Below are 20,484 nucleotides of genomic sequence, written 5' to 3' on the forward strand. Positions count from 1 at the left end.
ACTAGAAAGTTTGGTAAGCTTTGGAAAATAAATTTCTCAATAGAGAATGCAGACAGACTGTCTTAACTTGTTTGAAGGCAGGAGCAATATATTTTGGCTTTAGTTGTCTACTGCAGAGGTTCTCAAACTCTAACCCTCAGGTAGATCTCCTCTTTTCTAAAATTTTTTTCTGCTGGTCATCTGCAGCGGTTGGCATGAAGTGCTAGAGAGTTCATGTAGCACTAGACTACTTTGCTGATGGACACTTTGCCCATGGTTCCTGCTATGAGTGAAATTAATTAGACTTGTGCTGTCCTAGTCAATTTCCTTCACAGCAGGTTGTGTGGTTAGAGCTCCTCAGAGTTTGAGACAGATTCTCCAGTTCTACTGGCTGTGGGGTTAGAGATTTTTAAAAATTAGAAGAAAGGAAAAGATGTAGCTACAAAATAAGTCAGAAGCAAAAAAGCTGGGAAAAAATGGTCAAGATCAAAGTAGTATTTTCTTTTTTCTGGTTATAATAATGAACCAAGGATCAGTAGCAACAATTAAGACATTAAAATAAACTGATTATTAAAATTTGGCCTTTCCCTGGGCTTAGGTAATTCATAAATTGTTCATTGTTAGGTAAGTTTGAAGTTTTTTTAACCTCAAAATAAGTTCAAATTAGTATTTTATGATTACTCAATGTAGAGCTGTGCCTATAATCCACCTCTCCAGAGCCAAATTTTTTGTTCTTAACTAACGCATAAAATCAAACCTTCATTGCACCCTCTCCCAAAGTAGGAATTTTGAAATTTCACTCTGGCCATTAATGATAATTGGGATTTGTAAAACTAGCTAATTTATACTTACTCATTAATGGAAAAATAAAACAGTTCTTTGAGAATGTGTTTTCCATCAAATGCAAGCCTGTCTTGGAGGTGACCACAGTAGCATTTGGCCTCTTTTCTTCATGTTATCATGGAATCATGAATTACACAAGCCAGGGAAGCCCAAATGCCACTGCAGTGCTTAGTTTGCTAGCTTAAGTGAGATAGCACACCATGTTAGCTTCATCTGTGATTTCACAGATGCCTTAATTGTAAATTCCTGGCCGGGCGTGGTGGCTCATGCCTGTAATCCCAGCACTTTAGGAGGCTGAGGCCGGCAGATCATGAGGTCAGGAGATGGAGACCATCCTAGCTAACACGGTGAAACCCCATCTCTACTAAAAATACAAAAGTTAGCTGGGCATGGTGGCGGGCGCCTATAGTCCCAGCTACTAAGGAGGCTGAGGCAGGAGAATGGCATGAACCTGGGAGGCGGACCTTGCAGTGAGCCAAGATCACCACTGCACTCCAGCCTGGGCCACAGAGCGAGGTTCTGTCTCAAAAAAAAAAAAAAAAAGTCAATTCCTGTAAGATAGCGTTTATGACCATGGGAATAACATCTATTTATGAGTATTACTCTGTGAAGGCGCACTTGTAGTTTATTAATCTCCTTGTTTATTATTTAAGTAGTCAGCGAATCAGTGAATATTTGTGAGTTGAGTTATTGTGTGATTTGTTGTTACTTTTTTTTTTTTTTTCCCCTCTGTCTCCCAGGTTAGAGTACAGTGGCGCCATCTTGGCTCAGTGCAAACTCCACCTTCACCTCCACCTCCTGAGTTCTAGCGATTCTCTGTCTCAGCCTCCCAAGTAGCTGGGATTACAGGTGTGCATTGTCACACCCGGCTTATTTTTGGATTTTTAGTAGAGATGGGGTTTCGCCATGTTGGCCAGGCTGGTTTTGAACTCCTGACCTCAGGTGACCCGCCTGCCTTGGCCTTCCAAAGTCCAGGGATTACAGGCATGAGCCACCATGTTATACCTCTTTCTGCAGAGGATTTGAGGCAGATTCCAAAAATACTTAACATATAAAAGATTAAAAGTTGAGAGAATTATATCAAAGGGAATAATTAAGAAAATAAAACTATTATAGAATGAACATATGATCCTGTATAAAATATAGCATATAAAACAGGCATGTGGGCTTACAGTTTTAAGAGATGAGTCACAAACTTGTCTCAGGATTTCCTAGTAGCCAAGCAAGGAGGGCAACATGATCAGTTATAAGATTCATGTTGTTTGGCCTTTGAAAACAAACTAGGTGCTCAGGAAATTTCTCCCTTGTATATTATAAACCAGAGATGTGTGATATAATGGAATACATCCTTACACAATTGCTCCAATATCAAAACAATAAAAATAATGCAGAACACTACAAAAAGTAGTTTATACCCAAGTACCTGTCATCCCTAATTAACAGATATTTGTATTATCATATTTTCCTTGTATCCTTGTTTTAAAAGAATCACAAGAGATAAACTTGAAGTATCTTATATTATTTTCCCAGTCTCCTCCTTCTCCCTCCTTCTCCCAATATGAAACTGATATATAGGCTGTCAAGGCTGGGTTTTTGTTGTTGTTGTTGTTTACTTTTACTACATCATATATAAACCTTAAATTTGCATAAATAATATACTGTACATGTCATTCCTAAACTTGCTTTTTTTATTAGCGCTGTGTTTGATGGCCATGGTGCTGTAGATCTAGTTCTTTTATTTTATTTTATTTTATTTTATTTTATTTTATTTTATTTTTTGAGATGGAGCTTCGCTCTTGTTGCCCAGGCTGGAGTGCAATGGTGCAATCTCGGCCCACCACAACCTCCACCTCCCGGGTTCAAGCGATTCTCCTGCCTCAGCCTCCCGAGTAGCTGGGATGACAGGCGCACGCCACCACAGCCGGCTAATTTTGCATTTTTATTTTATTTTATTTTATTTTATTTTATTTTATTTATTTATTTTTTGAGATGGAGTCTTGCTCATCGCCCAGGCTGGAGTGCAGTGGCGCAATCTCGGCTCACTGCAAGCTCTGCCTCCCGGGTTCACGCCATTCTCCTGTCTCAGCCTCCTGAGTAGCTGGGACTACAGGCGCCTGCCACCACTCCCGGCTAATTTTTTGTATTTTTAGCAGAGACGGGGTTTCACCGTGTTAGCCAGGATGATCTCGATCTTCTGACCTCGTGATCCGCCAGCCTCGGCCTCCCAAAGTGCTGGGATCACAGGCTTGAGCCACCGCGCCTGGCTAATTTTGCATTTTTAGTAGAGACAGGGTTTCTCCATGTTGGTCAGGCTGGTCTCCAACTCCCAACCTCAGGTGATCTGCCTGCCTCAGCCTCCCAAAGTGCTGGGATTACAGGTGTGAGCCACTGCACCCAGCCTAGTTCATTAATTTTAAATTCTGAAGTATAGTTTTCCATTATATGGAAATAATACAAATTAGTTATCTATTCCCCTACTAAAGGATTTTTAGTTTGTTTCTAGTTTTTCACTGTTATTAACGGTGCCACATTGAAAACCCTTGTCTGCATTTTGTGGCCACATGTAGAGTTTCTCTAGGGCAGCAGTTCTCAAAGGATTATCTGGGAACTTGTTAGAAGTGCAAACTTGGGCCCATCCCAAGTCTCTGAATCAGAAACTCTGGGGGTGGGGCCGGCAATCTGTTTAAAAGGAGATTCTGGTCCACTCTACACTTCAGAATCACACCTCTAGCACATGTATCGTTGAAAGTGGAATTAGTAAGTTTTAGGGTACATGTATTTTCCACTGTACTAGATACACCCAATTGATTTCACAGAAACAATTTATATATCAATTTTTTATTCAGTCCCTTTGTCATACGTTACAAGCTTTTTTTTTTTTTTTTTTGGTAGTCTTTTGTCTTTGTTTATGGTGCTTAGAAATTGTAACCAAATTCACCAATTAAAAAAAATTGTGGCCAGATGTGGTAGCTCATCCCTGTAATCCTAGCACTTTGGGAGGCCAAGGTGGGCGTACTGTTTGAGTCCGGGAGTTCAAGACCAGCCTGGGCAACATGGCAGAACCCTGTCTCCACAAAAAAATACAAAAAATTAGCAAGGTGATATGGTGGTACATGCCTGTTGTCCCAGCTACTCAGGAGGCTGAGGATTGCTTGAGCCTGGGAGGCAGAGGTTGTAGTGAGCCAAGATCGAGCCACTGTACTGCAGCCTGGGTTACAAAGTGAGACCCTGTCTCAAAAAAAAAAAGGAAAAATTGTATATATTTGAGGTATGCAACATAATATTTTGATTTGCATATGCATAGTGAAATGATTACTATAGTCAAACCAATTAACATATCCATTATCTGACAGTTACCTTTTGTGTGTACGTGTGTGTGTGCACGTATATGTGCACGTGTGTGTGCGTGTGCACGCGTAGGCGGTAAAAGCACCTAAAATCTCTTCTGGCAAACTTCCATTATACAATACAATATTATTAACTATAGCCCCCATGTTGTATAGTAGATCTTCTCTAGATGGATTAATCTTACCCATCTGCAACTTTGTATTCCTTGAACCTACATCTCCCCAGTCTACTCCCTCATCCCCAAGTTCACCAGTTTTTTTGAATGACTTTGGTATTTAGAAAGGCTTTGGAGGGAAGAATTTTGAGTTAGATTTGATATGCTACTGAGACACCCCATTGAGATATATAGCAGTTATTGGAGAATGGTCTGAGGCTTATGAGAGGTGAGAGTTGTAGAGATTTGGAAAACATTTGTATAAAGGTAGAAATTTGACATTGTTGGGATGGATGAAATTGCCATAAAGATATGTCTGACTGATGAAAAAACAAAAAATTGACATAAAGAGAATGTAGATTGAGAAAATGATTGAGGATTAAACCATGGGGAGCAACAGTGGACGAAGATAATCTAGTAAAAGAAACTGAGGAATGATCACAAAACAGAGAGCAAGGAGAAGAATCTGAAATATCAAGTGGTGACAGGAATGTAAGCAGGGAGAGATCACGAATGCTTCAGAGAAAGGAATACATCTAAGAAAGGTGTAAAAATATTCCCCTTCAAGAGAGCAGCTAGCAATGGGTTGAGGAATAGAAGACTCCTTAAGTTTGCAGTGAAGCATAGGAGAAGATGAAGCAAACTTAGAGAGGGTAACAAGGTCATTTTGCTTTAGGAGTAGAGTATTTGTACCCCAAAGGAAGGAGCCCATGGCAAGTTATGTCTGGTGTTAATGATGCTGTCTCCTCTTCAGGCAGCCTTTTCATAGATACACTTTAAATACCCTTCGAGTAAATTCATTCAGCAATATAGTTATTGAGTATTGTGCAGAGGTATAGGGTGATATAATTGTGACTAGGTGACTACTTTACATTAGATAGTCTTCTCTGACGTTAACATTTAAATTTAGGACCTCAGCCGGGCACGGTGGCTCACGCCTGTAATCCCAACACTTTGGAAGGCCGAGGCGGGTGGATCACCTGAGGTCGGGAGTTCAAGACCAGCCTGACTAATATGGAGAAACCCCATCTCTACTAAAAATACACAATTAGCCAAGCGTGGTGGTACATGCCTGTAATCCCAGCTTAGGAGGCTTAGGCAGGAGAATCACTTGAACCCAGGAAAGGTGGAGGTTGCAGTGAGCCGAGATCACACCATTGCACTCCAGTCTGGTCAACAAGAGTGAAACTCCATCTCAGGGGAAAAAAAAAAAAAAAAAAATTAGGACCTCAATGGTAAGGAGCCACTCAAACAATATGGAGACAAAACTTCCAGTCTCTAGCAGGTCAAACAATAGTTAGGATAGTATCTCAATAATTTAATAAAGTCTTCTTGCTCTTGGATCTGACCAGGGTGAAGAGGGAACAGAAATCTTTGCTCCCTGACTTTGGAAATCTCGTTTAACCTTCAAACTGGCGATGTCAAGGGTTCCAAGTCCTCCACCTCCGGCAGAAATGTCGAGTGGCCCCGTAGCTGAGAGTTGGTGCTACACACAGGTAAGTTGACGTTTTCACCCTGTAAATCTTGCATCTGGGGAGGATTTGGTGGACGAAAGGAGTAGGATTGCTTTTCCACATTGGACTTCCCGCTTTCTCTGGAACATAACTGCCAAAGAGCAGATAGATAAGGTACTTGTTAGCCTCAGGTGCCTTAGTTTTCCATGTGGAATCTGAATTCCCTAGGCTAGTGTTTTTCAGTGGAGGTTGAAAGGGGGAATCTTTGAAACTAGATCTAGTTACATTGCCCTTGATGAAAGTGTGTTCTAAGTTTCCTCTGTTGGGGAAACAAGTTTGAGATGTGCAACCCCAGGCAGTGACATCACCATTTTGGTAACAGAGACCCATTTTAAGTACGGTTTTATCATATGCTTTCCCAGCCCTGTCCATGGTGGTGGTGGGTTTGTTTTTTTTTTTTTTCCCCCCCTGTCTATGTTTCTCTCACTTTCCATTCAGTGTTCTCAGCAGCTGAAAAAAGTTGTAAAAGCTATTGGTCAGTATGAAATTTCTTAAAATGTGGATGAGAAACCTAAGGTGAGAAAAACCTGAAAACTGCTATCTTCCTATCAGGATCATGCAGAGGGAGGGAGGGGAAATGATAATCTGCTCTTCAGCCTTTTTCTTCAGGTTGTCCACTTCCTGTTTAATTCCTTCCTGTTTTTCTATTAACAGATCAAGGTAGTAAAATTCTCCTACATGTGGACCATCAATAACTTTAGCTTTTGCCGGGAGGAAATGGGTGAAGTCATTAAAAGTTCTACCTTTTCATCAGGAGCCAATGATAAACTGAAATGGTGAGGAAGAATACGTCTAGCTGTAAAAATTTTTCTGAAGTTGTCTGTTTTGTTTGTTTTTATGGGACACTGACAAGAATGTAATTTCCATGAGGGCCGGGACTTTTGTTTTGTTCTTACTGTATTTCCCAGTGCCTAGCACATAATAGGTACTCACTAAATATTTGTTGAATTAATTCAATGAGTGTATCAGAAATCAGCAAACTCAAGCTATAGGGTAATGCAAATAAATAAAGAAGGCCAGTGTTATAAATGATACCCATAAATGGAATGACTGGTGACTGCTTGGCAAACTAGTGAGTGTTCTAAAAGAGATGCTGGCTACTCAGCTCCAGCTAACTATAGCTATGCATGAGTAAGGACTGACCCTTGCCAGATTTTCTGATTTTTCAGGAAAAGCAAGAAATCTAGATTTTAACATAAAAATCTCTTTTAAGTTGCCTGCTTTTAAACAGGAAAGGGGATTTATTTGCTTATGTAACTGTATTGACAGGGTATGGGATGGGTTTGAAGGTAGCTTGATCCAGCAAGCCAGTGGTTAGAGTAAGAACACCATCTCTGTCCTGGCCCTGCTCTCCACGCTCTTGGACATCTCAGGTCTAGCTTCTCTTGTGCTTGAAGGGTGACTGGCAGTAGCAGTGGGTATAATCTACTACATGCCAGCGAAAGTCTTTGAGCTTTCGCTGAACTGTGTGGCCAGGAATATGTCGTACATGCACCAATTGTTTTATGTCTGCATTCCCTGAACTAATCCCTGGAACAGGGAAAATATGATCGAGGAGTGGGGATCAGTCTTATACAGACTATGTGTCATCTTGCCTGAGGAGCAGGAAGTTGAGGATACAACCATATACCCACTGCAAAGACCAAACACATGTCTCTGAACCGCCAGTTTTGACCTCTGATAACCCACCAAAAGCTATTTTTCATTAATTTAGTATTTGTTGGCTATATATTGTGCATTTTACTACTAAGTGTTGAGAGAGGTGTTTATTCTTAGACATCGTATTTAAATCCTCATCATTAGCAAGGCGTATAGTAATGTATGTGGCATATGCACTCCCTAGAGAGAGACTGGATTGGGCCACCTGTTTGAGAGAGGTTCAATAATACAGACAAGGCCTAAGGATACATGTGACCTATGTATTGCATGTGGTAGAAGCAGTGTCTGAAACCCATGCATTTGACTAATGACATTTACAACTTAGTTGAACCTATTCTGTCTGAATTTTGTTTTGATCTCTCCGTAACAGATTGGCATCTCTAATACTATTTGGAATTCTATGCCATGTAATGAGAATTTACTTTTGTCTGTGCTTCCTTCATATTGCATCTTTTATTTTAGTCTTAGAATATTATTGCCAGATTGGGAAAATATCTTTAAAAGATTATGTATATTATTATTATCTATAAAAGATTATTCACACTTTTTTTTTTCTTTTTTGAGACAGTCTCACTCTTATCGCCCAGGCTGAAGTGCAGTGGTGCAATCTCAGCTCACTGCAACCTCTGCCTTCTGCGTTAAAGCGATTCTCCTGCCTCAGCCTCCGGAGAAGCAGGGATTACAGGTGCCTGCCAGCACACCTGGTATTTTCAGTAGAGACCGGGTTTCAGACCATATTGGTCAGGCTGTTCTCAAACTTAAGTGATCTGCCCGCCTTGGACTCCCAAAGTGCTGGGATTACAGGCATGAGCCACCGTGCCTGGCCCACACATTTCTTTTTTTTATTTTTATTTTTTTATTTTTTGAGATGGAGTTTCACTCCTATTACCCAGGCTGGAGTGCAATGGCACGATCTCAGCTCACTGCAACCTCTGCCTCCCAGGTTCAGGCGATTCTCCTGCCTCAGCCTCCCGAGTAGCTGGGATTACAGGTGCCTGCCACCACGCCCAGCTAGTTTTTTTCTTTATTTTTTATTTTTTATTTTTAGTAGAGACAGGGTTTCACCACGTTAGCCAGGCTGGCCTCGAACTCCTGACCTCAAGTGATGCGCCTGCTTTGGCCTCCCAAAGTGCTGAGATTACAGGGGTGAGCCATCGCACCCAGCCTGTTGTTTACTTTTTAAAAGGTGACCCATTTTGCTCTAGAAAAGTGGTTCCCAGCCGGGTGTGGTTGCTTATTCCTGTAATCCCAGCACTCTGGGAGGCTGAGGCAGACGGATTGCTTGAGCTCAGGCATTCAAGAGCAGCCTGGGCAATATGGCGAAACCCCATCTCTACAAAAATTAGCTGGCCATGGTGGTGCACATCTGTAGTCCCAGCTACTCAGGAGGCTGGGATGGGAGGATCATCTGAGACCAGGGAGATCGAGGTTGCAGTAAGCCACGATCATACCACTGCACTCTAGCCTGAATGACAGAGTAAGACCCTGTCTCAAAAAAAAAAGAAAAAAAAGTTGTTCCCAGCTGGTTATTCTACTGAATTATATTCTTCTTTGAGGCCTGGATTTGTTTTTTAAACATCTCCCTCTCTTGAGTCTGATGTTCCAGTTCTATCAAAATGGATGCTTTTGACATTTTTTTTTTTTCTATCTGTTTTGGACAGGTGTTTGCGAGTAAACCCCAAAGGGCTAGATGAAGAAAGCAAAGATTACCTGTCACTTTACCTGTTACTGGTCAGCTGTCCAAAGAGTGAAGTTCGGGCAAAATTCAAATTCTCCATCCTGAATGCCAAGGGAGAAGAAACCAAAGCTATGGGTGAATGTTCTCCTCTTTGTTCAACTCTTAAGTTTCACATCCAGAAGTTTCATACACTGACAAGTTGTGGCTTTGATCTAGTGTTTGCGTAACCTTAAATGTGACTTTTTTTTTTTCACCCCAGAGAGTCAACGGGCATATAGGTTTGTGCAAGGCAAAGACTGGGGATTCAAGAAATTCATCCGTAGAGATTTTCTTTTGGATGAGGCCAACGGGCTTCTCCCTGATGACAAGCTTACCCTCTTCTGCGAGGTAAGTCCTTGTATTCTGCTGAGACTAGCAGTTCCCAGACCTGATGAGTATTGGTAGACTTAATTGTATCAGGGATGTAGAGTAAGAAAAAACCCCAAGTGGATTAGTGCTGCACAAATGTTATTTATGTGACTTATTGAGCTACCTGATGATTTCAAGGTTGTTGGGCGTCTCAGCTTTCCACTTGTTACTGTTCTGAAAAACAAAGATTGTGTGCTACCTTGGTATGTGTCAGTTTTAAGTTGCTTGGGTCAGGAGTTTTCACTGTGGGATTTTTTTCAGATAGCATTTGAAAGAACTGTCACATCAAGCTAAATATGTATATCTGTTCTTTATACTTCCTGGCTTCTTAAGTGTGAGGGCCATGTGTGTTTGCACATTACTTTCCTTTTCTGCTCTTTGAACTAGATTCTTATCAAGAGTTGAGGCCTATGGTTTGTCTTGCTGGACTAATTGTGAAATAGGAAGGTGAGAACCATTTTTTTCTAGGGTGAAGGCTATGTAAAGCTCTCTAACTCAGAGAGCTAGCTGTAGTCAGTTAGGAAAGTCCTCTCACCAATGACCTAAGAGCTTTTCCCAGGTTTACAGGAGAAGCCTTGAAGTAAAATTCCCAAACCAAGAATGAGTTGGAAAGTGGTTTCTTTAATGAGTATATACCGATTAGTCATTTCATGCTGTTATGAATACATTTAGAAATACAAGCTCACGGTGTAATAAATGAATAAAATCTCCAGTCAACTGGGGCATTAGTGTTCGCTGCACATAGTGTGGTTGAGGAACCACTTCCTGAGCAGCACCGCTCGATAATAATAAACAGTGTATCATCATGGGGGATGGTGCGGTTGTTCCCCAATTGCCAGCTTGCTCTGTCAAATAATAGGCTCACACTGTGAGTTAATGACAGTTTCAAAGGCATATCACCACCTGAGTAGCAGGGAAGGGAGTCCCTTAGGAATCTTGCCCTTTTGCAGAAAAGGCCTAGCTGTCAGTAGCAGGCTTCTCTATTTCTTTCTTTCTTTTTTTTTTGAGACGGAGTCTTGCTCTGTCACCCAGGCTAGAGTGCAGTGGCATGACCTTGGCTCACTGCAGCCTCTACCTCCCAGATTCCAGTGATTCTCCTGCCTTAGCCTCCCGAGTAGCTGGGATTACAGGCGTGTGCCACCAGGCCTGGCTAATTCTTGTATTTTTAGTAGAGATGGGGTTCCACCATGTTCGCCAGGCTGGTCTCGAACTCCTGACCTCAAGCGATCCACCTCCCTCAGCCTCCCAAAGTGCTGGGATTACAGGCATGAGCCACCATGCCCAGCCAGCTTTCTGTATTGCAACAGAGTAGTTGCAAATGATTCGAAAACTTTGGAGGCAGTTTCTTACAATACCACACTAAATATGTAAAATATAGTTTGCATAAATTGGTATCCCTTCTCCTTTTTAATTACTAAGTAAAAGAAGGAAATGCTAGAGTGATAGCATCTATAATAAATACATAAAATGTGGCAGTTCTTTTATGTCTGATAAACTTGGAGTGTGAATTCTGTGTAGATCTTAACTGGTCACAGATTGTACTCAGTTGCCTGAATGAAGAAATGAGAATTTAGTTGGTTTTACATGAGGTTAGATGTTATGTAAACAGATCACAGTTTGAATATTCACCTATCTTAGAGACTTGCATTTCAGAAAAACTTAAAAATAGTAGAAAATTCTAGTTTCTATTGGAAATGAAAGCCAAGACTTGAAACTGTTCTCTGAAGAAAATCTCCCCTAAATACTGCATCTGGCAATATTAGGCAATACCATAACCTTTACTGCAGCTTTTTTGAGTCCACAGTGGGTCCAGCCTTTTCTCATATGCTCCCCACTCTCTTCCCAATCCATTCCAGCTGCTCCAACCCCTGTCTTCACAGTCTTGATTTGGAAACCAGTTGGCCTTCCCTCACTTGGCAGTCTCTTATCCTGTGGTTGAATCCGAGGCCAAGTTCCAGCTCGGTCTCTCTCTCCCTTCACTTCCCCATATGAAATTCTCTTAGGAGAAATCCTGTGGTTAAGTTTAGATGTGCCTTGACTTAGATGGGAAGTGAGATGACACTTCAGAAACGAGGAGATGTTGAACAGGGAAGCGTCTGCTGGGTTCTGCTGATGCCATCGGTTTTTTACCATCAAACCAGGTGTGCCATCTGTTCCTCTCACACTTCTCTGTTGGCCACAGGTGCTGAGTGTTGCTTCTCATACTTGGGCTTATGCCTAGTGAGACTTGTTTCTGTTCCAAGGCTCTCTGTGGACTTAGTAGCATTCAGCGTTGCAAGACGGTTGCGTGGGGGTGTGTATTGGATGTGTGGGTTTTAAAGATGTCTGCAGCTCATCTAAGTTCTTAGCACTTTTCATAGCTAGATCATTTTTGGTGCACATTTTATCCATTGACCTGTTATTTCCCTTCTATCAGTGGAATATTTATAAACACATTTATTTTAATTCATATGTACATTTTATTTGTTACTGGTTTAATTAGTATTGTCATATTATTTAGAGGCATTTATGAAATTGATGTCCATATAAAAATCTAGGTTCTAGTACCCCAGTGCCCCATTCCTCACTCAGCCTTTGGCTCAGGCACTCTCATTCTCATCCTGATATAATAAGTACAGTTGTTTCATAGGGATTCTGGTGCTCCCAGAGGCCACAAGAGGGACTCCTATGGTGGAAGACCGAGAAGCACCCATTTATGTTTGGCCTTTATTTCAGTGGTATTCCTGTTGTTGAATGTTTAAATGAAATTAGATTGTGAACTCTGAAAATGATGAATGGGTGGTCTTATTTATAATGTGCCCTACACTGAGTTCACTTTCAGACAAGATCAGGCATGTTCAGGGTGATATGACTGTGGACACTGAGATCACTTTCAGTTCTTAGTGATGTTTTACCTATTAGGAAATGTGGCAGTTCTTCCAAGTTGATATTGCTTAGTTAACTTATTTGAAAGCATTTCCAAAGCATTTCCTGAATTGTCCCTTATTACAGTCCTTTGAGCTAGGTTTAGTTCTGTTTTCTTCATTTCATGTTACAAGGGGAGAGAAGCAGTGCCTAGGGAGTCAGGTAATTTTTCCTAACATTGTGCAGCAAACTAGTGTGAGGGTCATGTCAGCTCCCTATTTTCTTTTTTTTTTTTTTTTTTTTTTTTTTTTTTTTTTTTGAGACGGAGTCTCGCGCTGTGTCACCCAGGCTGGAGTGCAGTGGCGCGATCTCGGCTCACTGCAAGCTCCGCCTCCCAGGTTCACGCCATTCTCCTGCCTCAGCCTCCAAGTAGCTGGGACTACAGGCGCCCGCCACCACGCCCGGCTAGTTTTTTGTATTTTTAGTAGAGACGGGGTTTCACCATGTTAGCCAGGATAGTCTCGATCTCCTGACCTCGTGATCCACCCGCCTCGGCCTCCCAAAGTGCTGGGATTACAGGCTTGAGCCACCGCGCCCGGCCCAGCTCCCTATTTTCTATCTCTAGTCCTCTACACTACACTAAGTGGAGCTGAATGCCATTCACCCAAGGAAGCACAAACTCGGGTCCCAAGTTTTCTTGACAGAGCATTTACTTTGGTAATAAAAGAGAGAGACGTGAGAGCCAGGAGTGGTAGCGCACGCCTGTGGTTCCCAGCTACTCCTGAGGCTGATGCAAGAGGATCACTTGAACCCAGGAGTTCGAGGTTGTGGTGTGCTATGATCGTGCTTGTGAATAGCCATTGCACTCCTACCTGGGCAACATAATTAGTCCCTGTCTGTAAAATAAATAAACAAATAGAGACATGAAAGCATGTTTAAATTCCATTTAAAATTTTCTTTTTAATAATTTGGTCCACAGAAAATCTTCATGAAATATTTCAGCTTCTGTTGACCCTTTTCTCCAATTATTTATATTGAAAACAAATAACCATTAGCAGTAAAGATGCATTGTATTCCAGCTTTACCATATATGCCTTTGACAGGTAGATAATCCCAGTACTTCTTTGTGATGTTGCAACTAAAGATGAAATATGAAATAACATATAAATGTGAAATATCCAGACACTAATTAACTTTATTTTAATTTTTTAAGAGATGGGATCTTGATCTTGCCCAGGCTGCAGTGAAGTTGCTTAATCATAGCTCACTGTAACCTGTATCCCAGCACTTTGGGAGGCCGAGATAGGAGGATCATTCTATCCCAGAAGTTTGAGACCAGCCTGGGCAACAGAGTGAGACCCTGTCTCTACAAAAAATTTAAAAATTAGCCAGGTATGATGGCACATGCCTGTAGTCCTAGCTACTTGGGAGGGTGAAGCAGGAGGATTGCTTAAGCCCAGGAGTTGGAGGCTACAGTGAGCTGTGATCCCACCAGTACCACCGCACTCCAGCCTGGGCAACAGAGGGAGACTCTGTCTGTAAATTTTAAAACTAATTGTTTTACACACACACACACACACACACACACCCCATAGCCTGGGAATAGGTATTATTGCCAAATTTTAAATAAGTGAATCTATTCATTTTTACCTTTTTATCCTTTAATTATTGGATTATTTGAATATATTATTTGTACTGGATGAAAATACCATTATTTGGTTGTTCTTGACTACACAAATGGTGATTCAATAGGTAATATCATTGTAGGTTATAAAGCATGAGAATATACTAAACCTACCACTCAACCTAAAAATATGACCAATAACTTGAAACTAACCTGTAATGCTTCTCCCTAATCCCTAAGATTTGTTTCCCCACTCAGAGGATGATAAGTAACTATTTTGAATTTTATGTTATCATGTACTTGTTTATTATTTGTATGTCTGAATAATACATTGTTTAGGTTACTTGTTTTGGAGCTTTATAAAAATGGTGTCAGGCTGTATGTAGTCATCTAAGACTTGCTTTTTTCACATTATGTTTCTAAAATTTATATAACTACTTCATCCATATTTAGTGCTGTATATAATAGTCTTGTGTGAATGTATAATTTATTCATTCTTTTGTTGATGGACATTTAGGTTGTTGCTAATCTTTTGCTAGTAGAAATATTGTTCCTGCTGTAAATAATTTGTAGGCAGTGTCTGTTTTTCCTAGATGGTTTTAATTATATAGAAGTTAAAAAGTGTATTTCCCTGGGTTTTACTTTATGTATAGATGAAATGTACAAGAATTGGCACAATCTTTAGTTTTTTATGAAATTTGTTTTTTTAAGAAAAGGATTGACTTTAAAAGTGAGACCCTTTTACAAGTTGAAGTTAAGGAGATTATACAGCCTTCCTGAGACATTTTCATGCAGTCATTTATAAGATGACATAAATGTCACAGTCACGTCATCTTCACAGCTGCAGTTCTGAATGAGTCTCCACAGTCAACTTTATAGGCATTAAAAAAAAAAATCTTTAGTTTTTCTCAAAATGGTCTCATTTTAGCATCATCATTTGCAGGGGAAAACAATCCCTTTCTAAGTTAAAAGTTTGGGCTCTGAAGACTCATTTGTGAATGCCATTTAGAATTTATTTTTAATTAAGCGTATTTAATGTTGGTGAGAGGTGCCAGACATTCAGAGCTCTGGAGACTCCAGGCATCTATATATCCACAGAACAAGCCTGGCTCAGACAATAAAGGTACATTCTCTTTTCTGCTGTGTTCCTGTCTGAGTCCAGAGAGAAGAATTGCCCCAGTGAGAGATGTCACAGCCTTTGGGCCTCACTCATTACCACATGTGCATCTAACCAGCAGAAGGCCCACTGGTAACCATGGTTTGATTATGTGAAATTCAGTTTAGCTCTTCTTGCCAATTCATTTCACCCAGTCTACTAAATTGCCATCAAGTGTTAATGACTTTGGGCTCCTGTCAACCTGGTTTAATTCAAACCAGGAACCCAGTGCCAAAAGCATTCTCCATTCCCTTCATTGGCCATCCCAGGAGATTCCTGCCTTTCCCTGTGAGAAAGTCAGATTTAATTGGTCTTTTCCTTTTTTTTTTTTTTAAATTAGTATTTTGGAGCTATAACTGAGAACAGGCAACTTCTACTTTTGGTGTTAATGTTATATCAAAGAAGTGAGGGTATTAATATGAGAAAGTGGCAGAAGCAAATTAGAGATCTTACAAAGGACAAGAGAGAATCTCTGTGGGATGGTTCGTACTGGGTCCTAGGCTATTAAAATAATGTTATAATCTGGCTCTGATAAATGTGATACTAATGCCAAGTATATTCATAAGTGATTAACTTGGCTGCTTCACTGCCCAAGACCATAACGGCTAGTTTTAAACAAATGAATAAATTTCTTGACCTGATAGTAAATATCTCATCCTGCACAGAAGGAACTACAGGTCATTAACTTTGCCTCTGGGTTTATGACTGCGTTTAAGGGATGACTTGCATCTTGAAGGTTAAAAGAAATCTGGGTCATTAAGGATGTTCCTAAGCTGTCTTTCTCATCTTAGTGTTAGGAATAGCAAGAGTGGGGAGCTAATTCTCAAGGTTTGTGAGTTCTGCTTTGAATTTGACTTTTCTAACAATGTGATATAGGAGATGAAGCATAACAATGATTGTTAGGCAGACGACTGATCTGCGGCATCCTATCTACAGTTTGGCAACTGACATTTATTTTATGATGTTGTATGATTTATAAATCCTTGTATTTGGTACCCTCACAGATTTTTCTGAGTTTCACTGACTCACCTAGAAGTTAACTTGGTTTTTTATCTAGGCTGAACTAGTTAAAACATGCTTCTGCTGAAGCCATAGTGGGAAGTTGGGATTCCTTTATAAACCTATTGTCATCATTATCTTCCAAAGCTATAAGTGCATGTGTAGCTACAGCCAGGCATCTTGTATGTCATTATCACAACTGACTAAAGGTATAAAAGTATGGGATACTCACCCAGTTTTCACTACTAGAAAGATCTTCCAAGTCTGGTCCTTACTGACAGTGGGTCAGTAATGTCATGTTCATTAAACTAATATTTTTGAAGAAGTGCCAGTTATTTACTAGGCCTTGTAGAAGATGCATTTTATGTGCATGTTCTCGACCTAATTAAAATAACTTCTTATAGGCTTCAGTTATTATATTTGGCGAGGTGCAGTGGCTCACGCCTATAGTCTTAGCACTTTGGGAGGCCAAGGATGGAGGATCGCTTTGAGCCCGGGAGTTCAAGATCAGCCTGGACAACATAGTGAGACCTTGTCTCTGTAAACAAATAAAAAATTAGTCAGGTGTAGTGGCATGTGCCTGTAGTCCCAGCTACTCCAGAGGCTGGAGTAGAAGGATCACTTGAGCCTGGGAGGTCAATGCTGCAGTGAGCCATGATCATGTTACTGGACTCCATCCTGGGAGACATTGTGAGACTCTTTCTCGGAAAAAAAAAAGAGGGGGGGATTAGATTCTTGTCTCTAGAGTTTAATTTAAATGGTAATATTTGTAGGAGTTCTTTGTATTGAACTTAAGGCAGAATAAGGTAAATACTTGAGGTTTAACGTTTGTTTCTGTCAGTTTTGTCTCTCTGGCACCTTTGCCCAGGTTTGTAGTCTGAGGGAGGTGAAGCTTATTAGAAACTGGAGGAGAAGGAGGTTTATGGGGCTCTCTCCCCATTGTCCTGAGATGGTATAGAATAAGTCTGATTGTGACAGAAAAGGAGTTACTTGATCCTGGGATAAAACCTTGATTTGTGGAGGTGGTTTCAAGATAATATGATTAATATTAGTATCTGAATGTACTACAGCAATGAGGTAAAAGTCATCTCTCTATCTGCTGGCAAAAAAATTCCTGGTAACAAAAGCTTGGCTTGTGTTTCCTTGTCTTTCACAGGTGAGTGTTGTGCAAGATTCTGTCAACATTTCTGGCCAGAATACCATGAACATGGTAAAGGTTCCTGAGTGCCGGTTGGCAGATGAGTTAGGAGGACTGTGGGAGAATTCCCGGTTCACAGACTGCTGCTTGTGTGTTGCTGGCCAGGAATTCCAGGCTCACAAAGCTATCTTAGCAGGTTGGTATTTATTCATGAGGAATTTTATAGTTTTGGTGAATTAAGGAAAAACAAGTGATTGCATAATCACCTTTTGAACAACTTCAACTTTTTGAACTCAGCTACAAAACAAACTACAGCTAAATATACCTTTGTATTCTGGTAACATTAATGCTCAGAACCAAAAAAGCTGCTCTCTAAAATGAGATTTCTGTTTTTCCTCTCTGTAGTGGACCTAGGCCATCATTTTCAAGGAATGGATGATGATGTACAAAGGTATTGAATGCCTTTGCTCCTAGAAAGTAGATGTTAGAGCACCAGTTAAGAGCAGGTATCAACCCCTAGATAGGGGCTTAGGATGTAATGGAGAGGATTCTATACTCAGGACTAAATGCCATCTAGCTAGTCCTCAGCCCTGAAGGGGTTAGCCCTCTCTTCAATTTAAACATGCTAGAAGAATTAAACTCTTGCCCCTGACATGGAGGATCAGTTCTTGCTCTAATAGACCCATGGTTTTCAAGACCAGGGAGACTGACACCAAGGAGGAACTGATGAGGAAGGACTGACTTCACCACCCAGGGAAGGGTAAAAACCATCGCATACTTCTCTTAGGACCAGAAGACCCAACAGGAAATTGTGTGAACCTTCAAGTAACACACTTCTTACTAAGACCCTCAGCTCTGTCATTCTAAAGTACACACCTGGTAAAACCTCACATTGCCTCAGTCTAAACATTTTCCTGTACCCTCTCACAACTGGCTGTTACTGTGTAATACTCAAGGAAGTCACGGGCACAGTGGCTCATACCTGTAATCCCAGCACTTTGGGAGGTGGAGGCGGCTGGATCACCTGAGGTCAGGAGTTTGAGACCAGCCTGGTCAACATAGTGAAACCCCATCTCTACTAAAAATACAAAACTTAGCTGGGCATGGTGGCACGCGCCTGTAATCCTAGCTACTCCAGTGGCTGAGATAGGAGAATCGCTTGAACCTGGGAGGCGGAGGTTGCAGTGAGCGGAGATCATGCCACTGCACTCCAGCCTGGGCAACAGAGCAAGACTCCATCTCGGGGGGAAGAAAAACAAAACTCAAGGAAGTTTGTAACTCTGGTTAGCGTCTCCACACTTAGCTAGGCCCTCAACACCGCCAATAGTTTTTCTACAGATGTTTAGGCAACTCCCTTTCTTAACTGTAGCTGTCTCAAACCTTAACCACTCTTTAACTCCTTCCAAACTCCTAAAAGATTACCTTGCCTACTTCCTCCAAAAGAAAAGGAAGCCCTTATGTAGGAACTCCCTCATCTCTTGCTTCTCACCTCACCTGCATTCTCAGTGGAGGTGTTCTTCCTCGTGGACAAAGCAGACTTTTTTTCTACCTCTGCTCTGTTTTATATCCCATCTTGCGTTCTCAGAAACCTTACTCTACCGGTTATACCCTTGCTATCTATCTAGTATCTTCAGTATCTCTCTGTTATTTTCTCTTCACCTTTAGCCTGTAAACAGGCTCCAAGCTTCTCCCTCTAGTATTCTGTCTCTCTCTCTCTTTTCCCCAGAACTGAGTTTCTTGAGTTAGCATATTCACTTTCTACTTCTTTCCTCCCACTTATCCTCAGTTCACCTCCATGCTATGAAAGCAGTTTTTCAAAATTACATGATCTACTAGTTGCTAAATTTTTTTTTTTTTTTTGAGACGGAGTCTCGCTCTGTCGCCCAGGCTGGAGTGCAGTGGCCGGATCTCAGCTCACTGCAAGCTCCGCCTCCCGGGTTTACGCCATTCTCCTGCCTCAGCCTCCCGAGTAGCTGGGACTACAGGCGCCTGCCACCACGCCCGGCTAGTTTTTTGTATTTTTTAATAGAGACGGGGTTTCACCGGGTTAGCCAGGATGGTCTCGATCTCCTGACCTCGTGATCCGCCCGTCTCGGCCTCCCAAAGTGCTGGGATTACAGGCTTGAGCCACCGCGCCCGGCCTAGTTGCTAAATTTGAAGGACTTTAGTTCATATAGTAGGACTCCTCTCTCCTGGTTCTCTGGTTGCTTCTGATGAGTGGTCTCCTCACTTCTTCCGCACCCATCCCTTTATACATTGGTGAGCCCTGAGGATCTGCTTCAGTTCCGTTTTCATTCCACTTTTTCTCCCTGAGTGATTTCATTTATTCCTGTTGCATCAGCTGCTGTCTGTTTACCAAGGACCCTCAATACCTGGTTGCTTTGGACCCTTCCTTCTTTATGAAAAGCCCCAGGCCTTTAGTCTTTAATTTCTGAAATATATTTATTTAGTTCTCTGTATAGTCTATAACCCTTCTGAAATAAGAAAAATGAGAATTAATATCCTTTTGGTATACATTAAAATACTGAAGTTCAGAGGGTTAAATGATTTGCCCAAGAATATGTGGTTAGAAAAATGGCAGAGTTAGGCCGGGTGCAGTGGCTCATGCCTGTAATCCCAGCACTTTTGATGGCAGAGGTGGGCAGATCACTTGAGGTCAGGAGTTCAAGACCAGCCTGGCCAACATAGTGAAACCCCGTCTCCACTAAAAATACAAAAATTAGCCAGGCGTGGTGGTGGGCACCTGTAATCCCAGCTACTTGGGAGGCTGAGGCAGGAGAATCGCTTGAACTCAGGAGGCAGACATTGCAGTGAGCTGAGATCACGCCACTGCACTCCACTCTAGCCTGGGCCACAGAGCAAGATTTTGTCTCAGAAAAAAAAGAAAAGAAAAGAAAATGGCAGAACTAAAATTAGTGCTTTCTGACATAAACTATAGGCCAAAAATTCCAGTTCCCTGTTAGCTCAAATCCCTTCTACTATATATTTTGTCCATTCCTTCACTCTTAGGTAATCGTTAGATCACACCTTTCACCAAAACCCCTGATGTATTTGACAACATGAACAAATTTGAGTTCTTAGCCATTTTATTACTTTTCATGGTTGAGATTATTATTTTTCTTTTTTTTTTTTTTTTTTTT

At 41.2% G+C, this 20,484-nt stretch overlaps 1 protein-coding gene across 5 annotated transcripts in view; it reads left to right on the forward strand.

Annotated features, from left to right (window-relative positions):
- SPOP (speckle type BTB/POZ protein) overlaps positions 1-20,484 on the forward strand; it is an 85,723-nt gene that overhangs the window by 53,607 nt on the left and 11,632 nt on the right. For all 5 annotated transcript variants that reach the window (XM_025361387.1, XM_025361390.1, XM_025361389.1 and 2 more), the window contains 5 exons: positions 5,677-5,820; positions 6,493-6,614; positions 9,159-9,310; positions 9,435-9,562; positions 17,363-17,540. In XM_025361387.1, the coding sequence (XP_025217172.1) occupies positions 5,743-5,820; positions 6,493-6,614; positions 9,159-9,310; positions 9,435-9,562; positions 17,363-17,540 (658 nt within the window). In that variant the 5' untranslated portion in view covers positions 5,677-5,742. The remainder of the gene's footprint in view (positions 1-5,676; positions 5,821-6,492; positions 6,615-9,158; positions 9,311-9,434; positions 9,563-17,362; positions 17,541-20,484) is intronic.

This window comes from Theropithecus gelada, chromosome 16 (assembly GCF_003255815.1).
Source record: "Theropithecus gelada isolate Dixy chromosome 16, Tgel_1.0, whole genome shotgun sequence".
Taxonomy (NCBI): domain Eukaryota; kingdom Metazoa; phylum Chordata; class Mammalia; order Primates; family Cercopithecidae; genus Theropithecus; species Theropithecus gelada.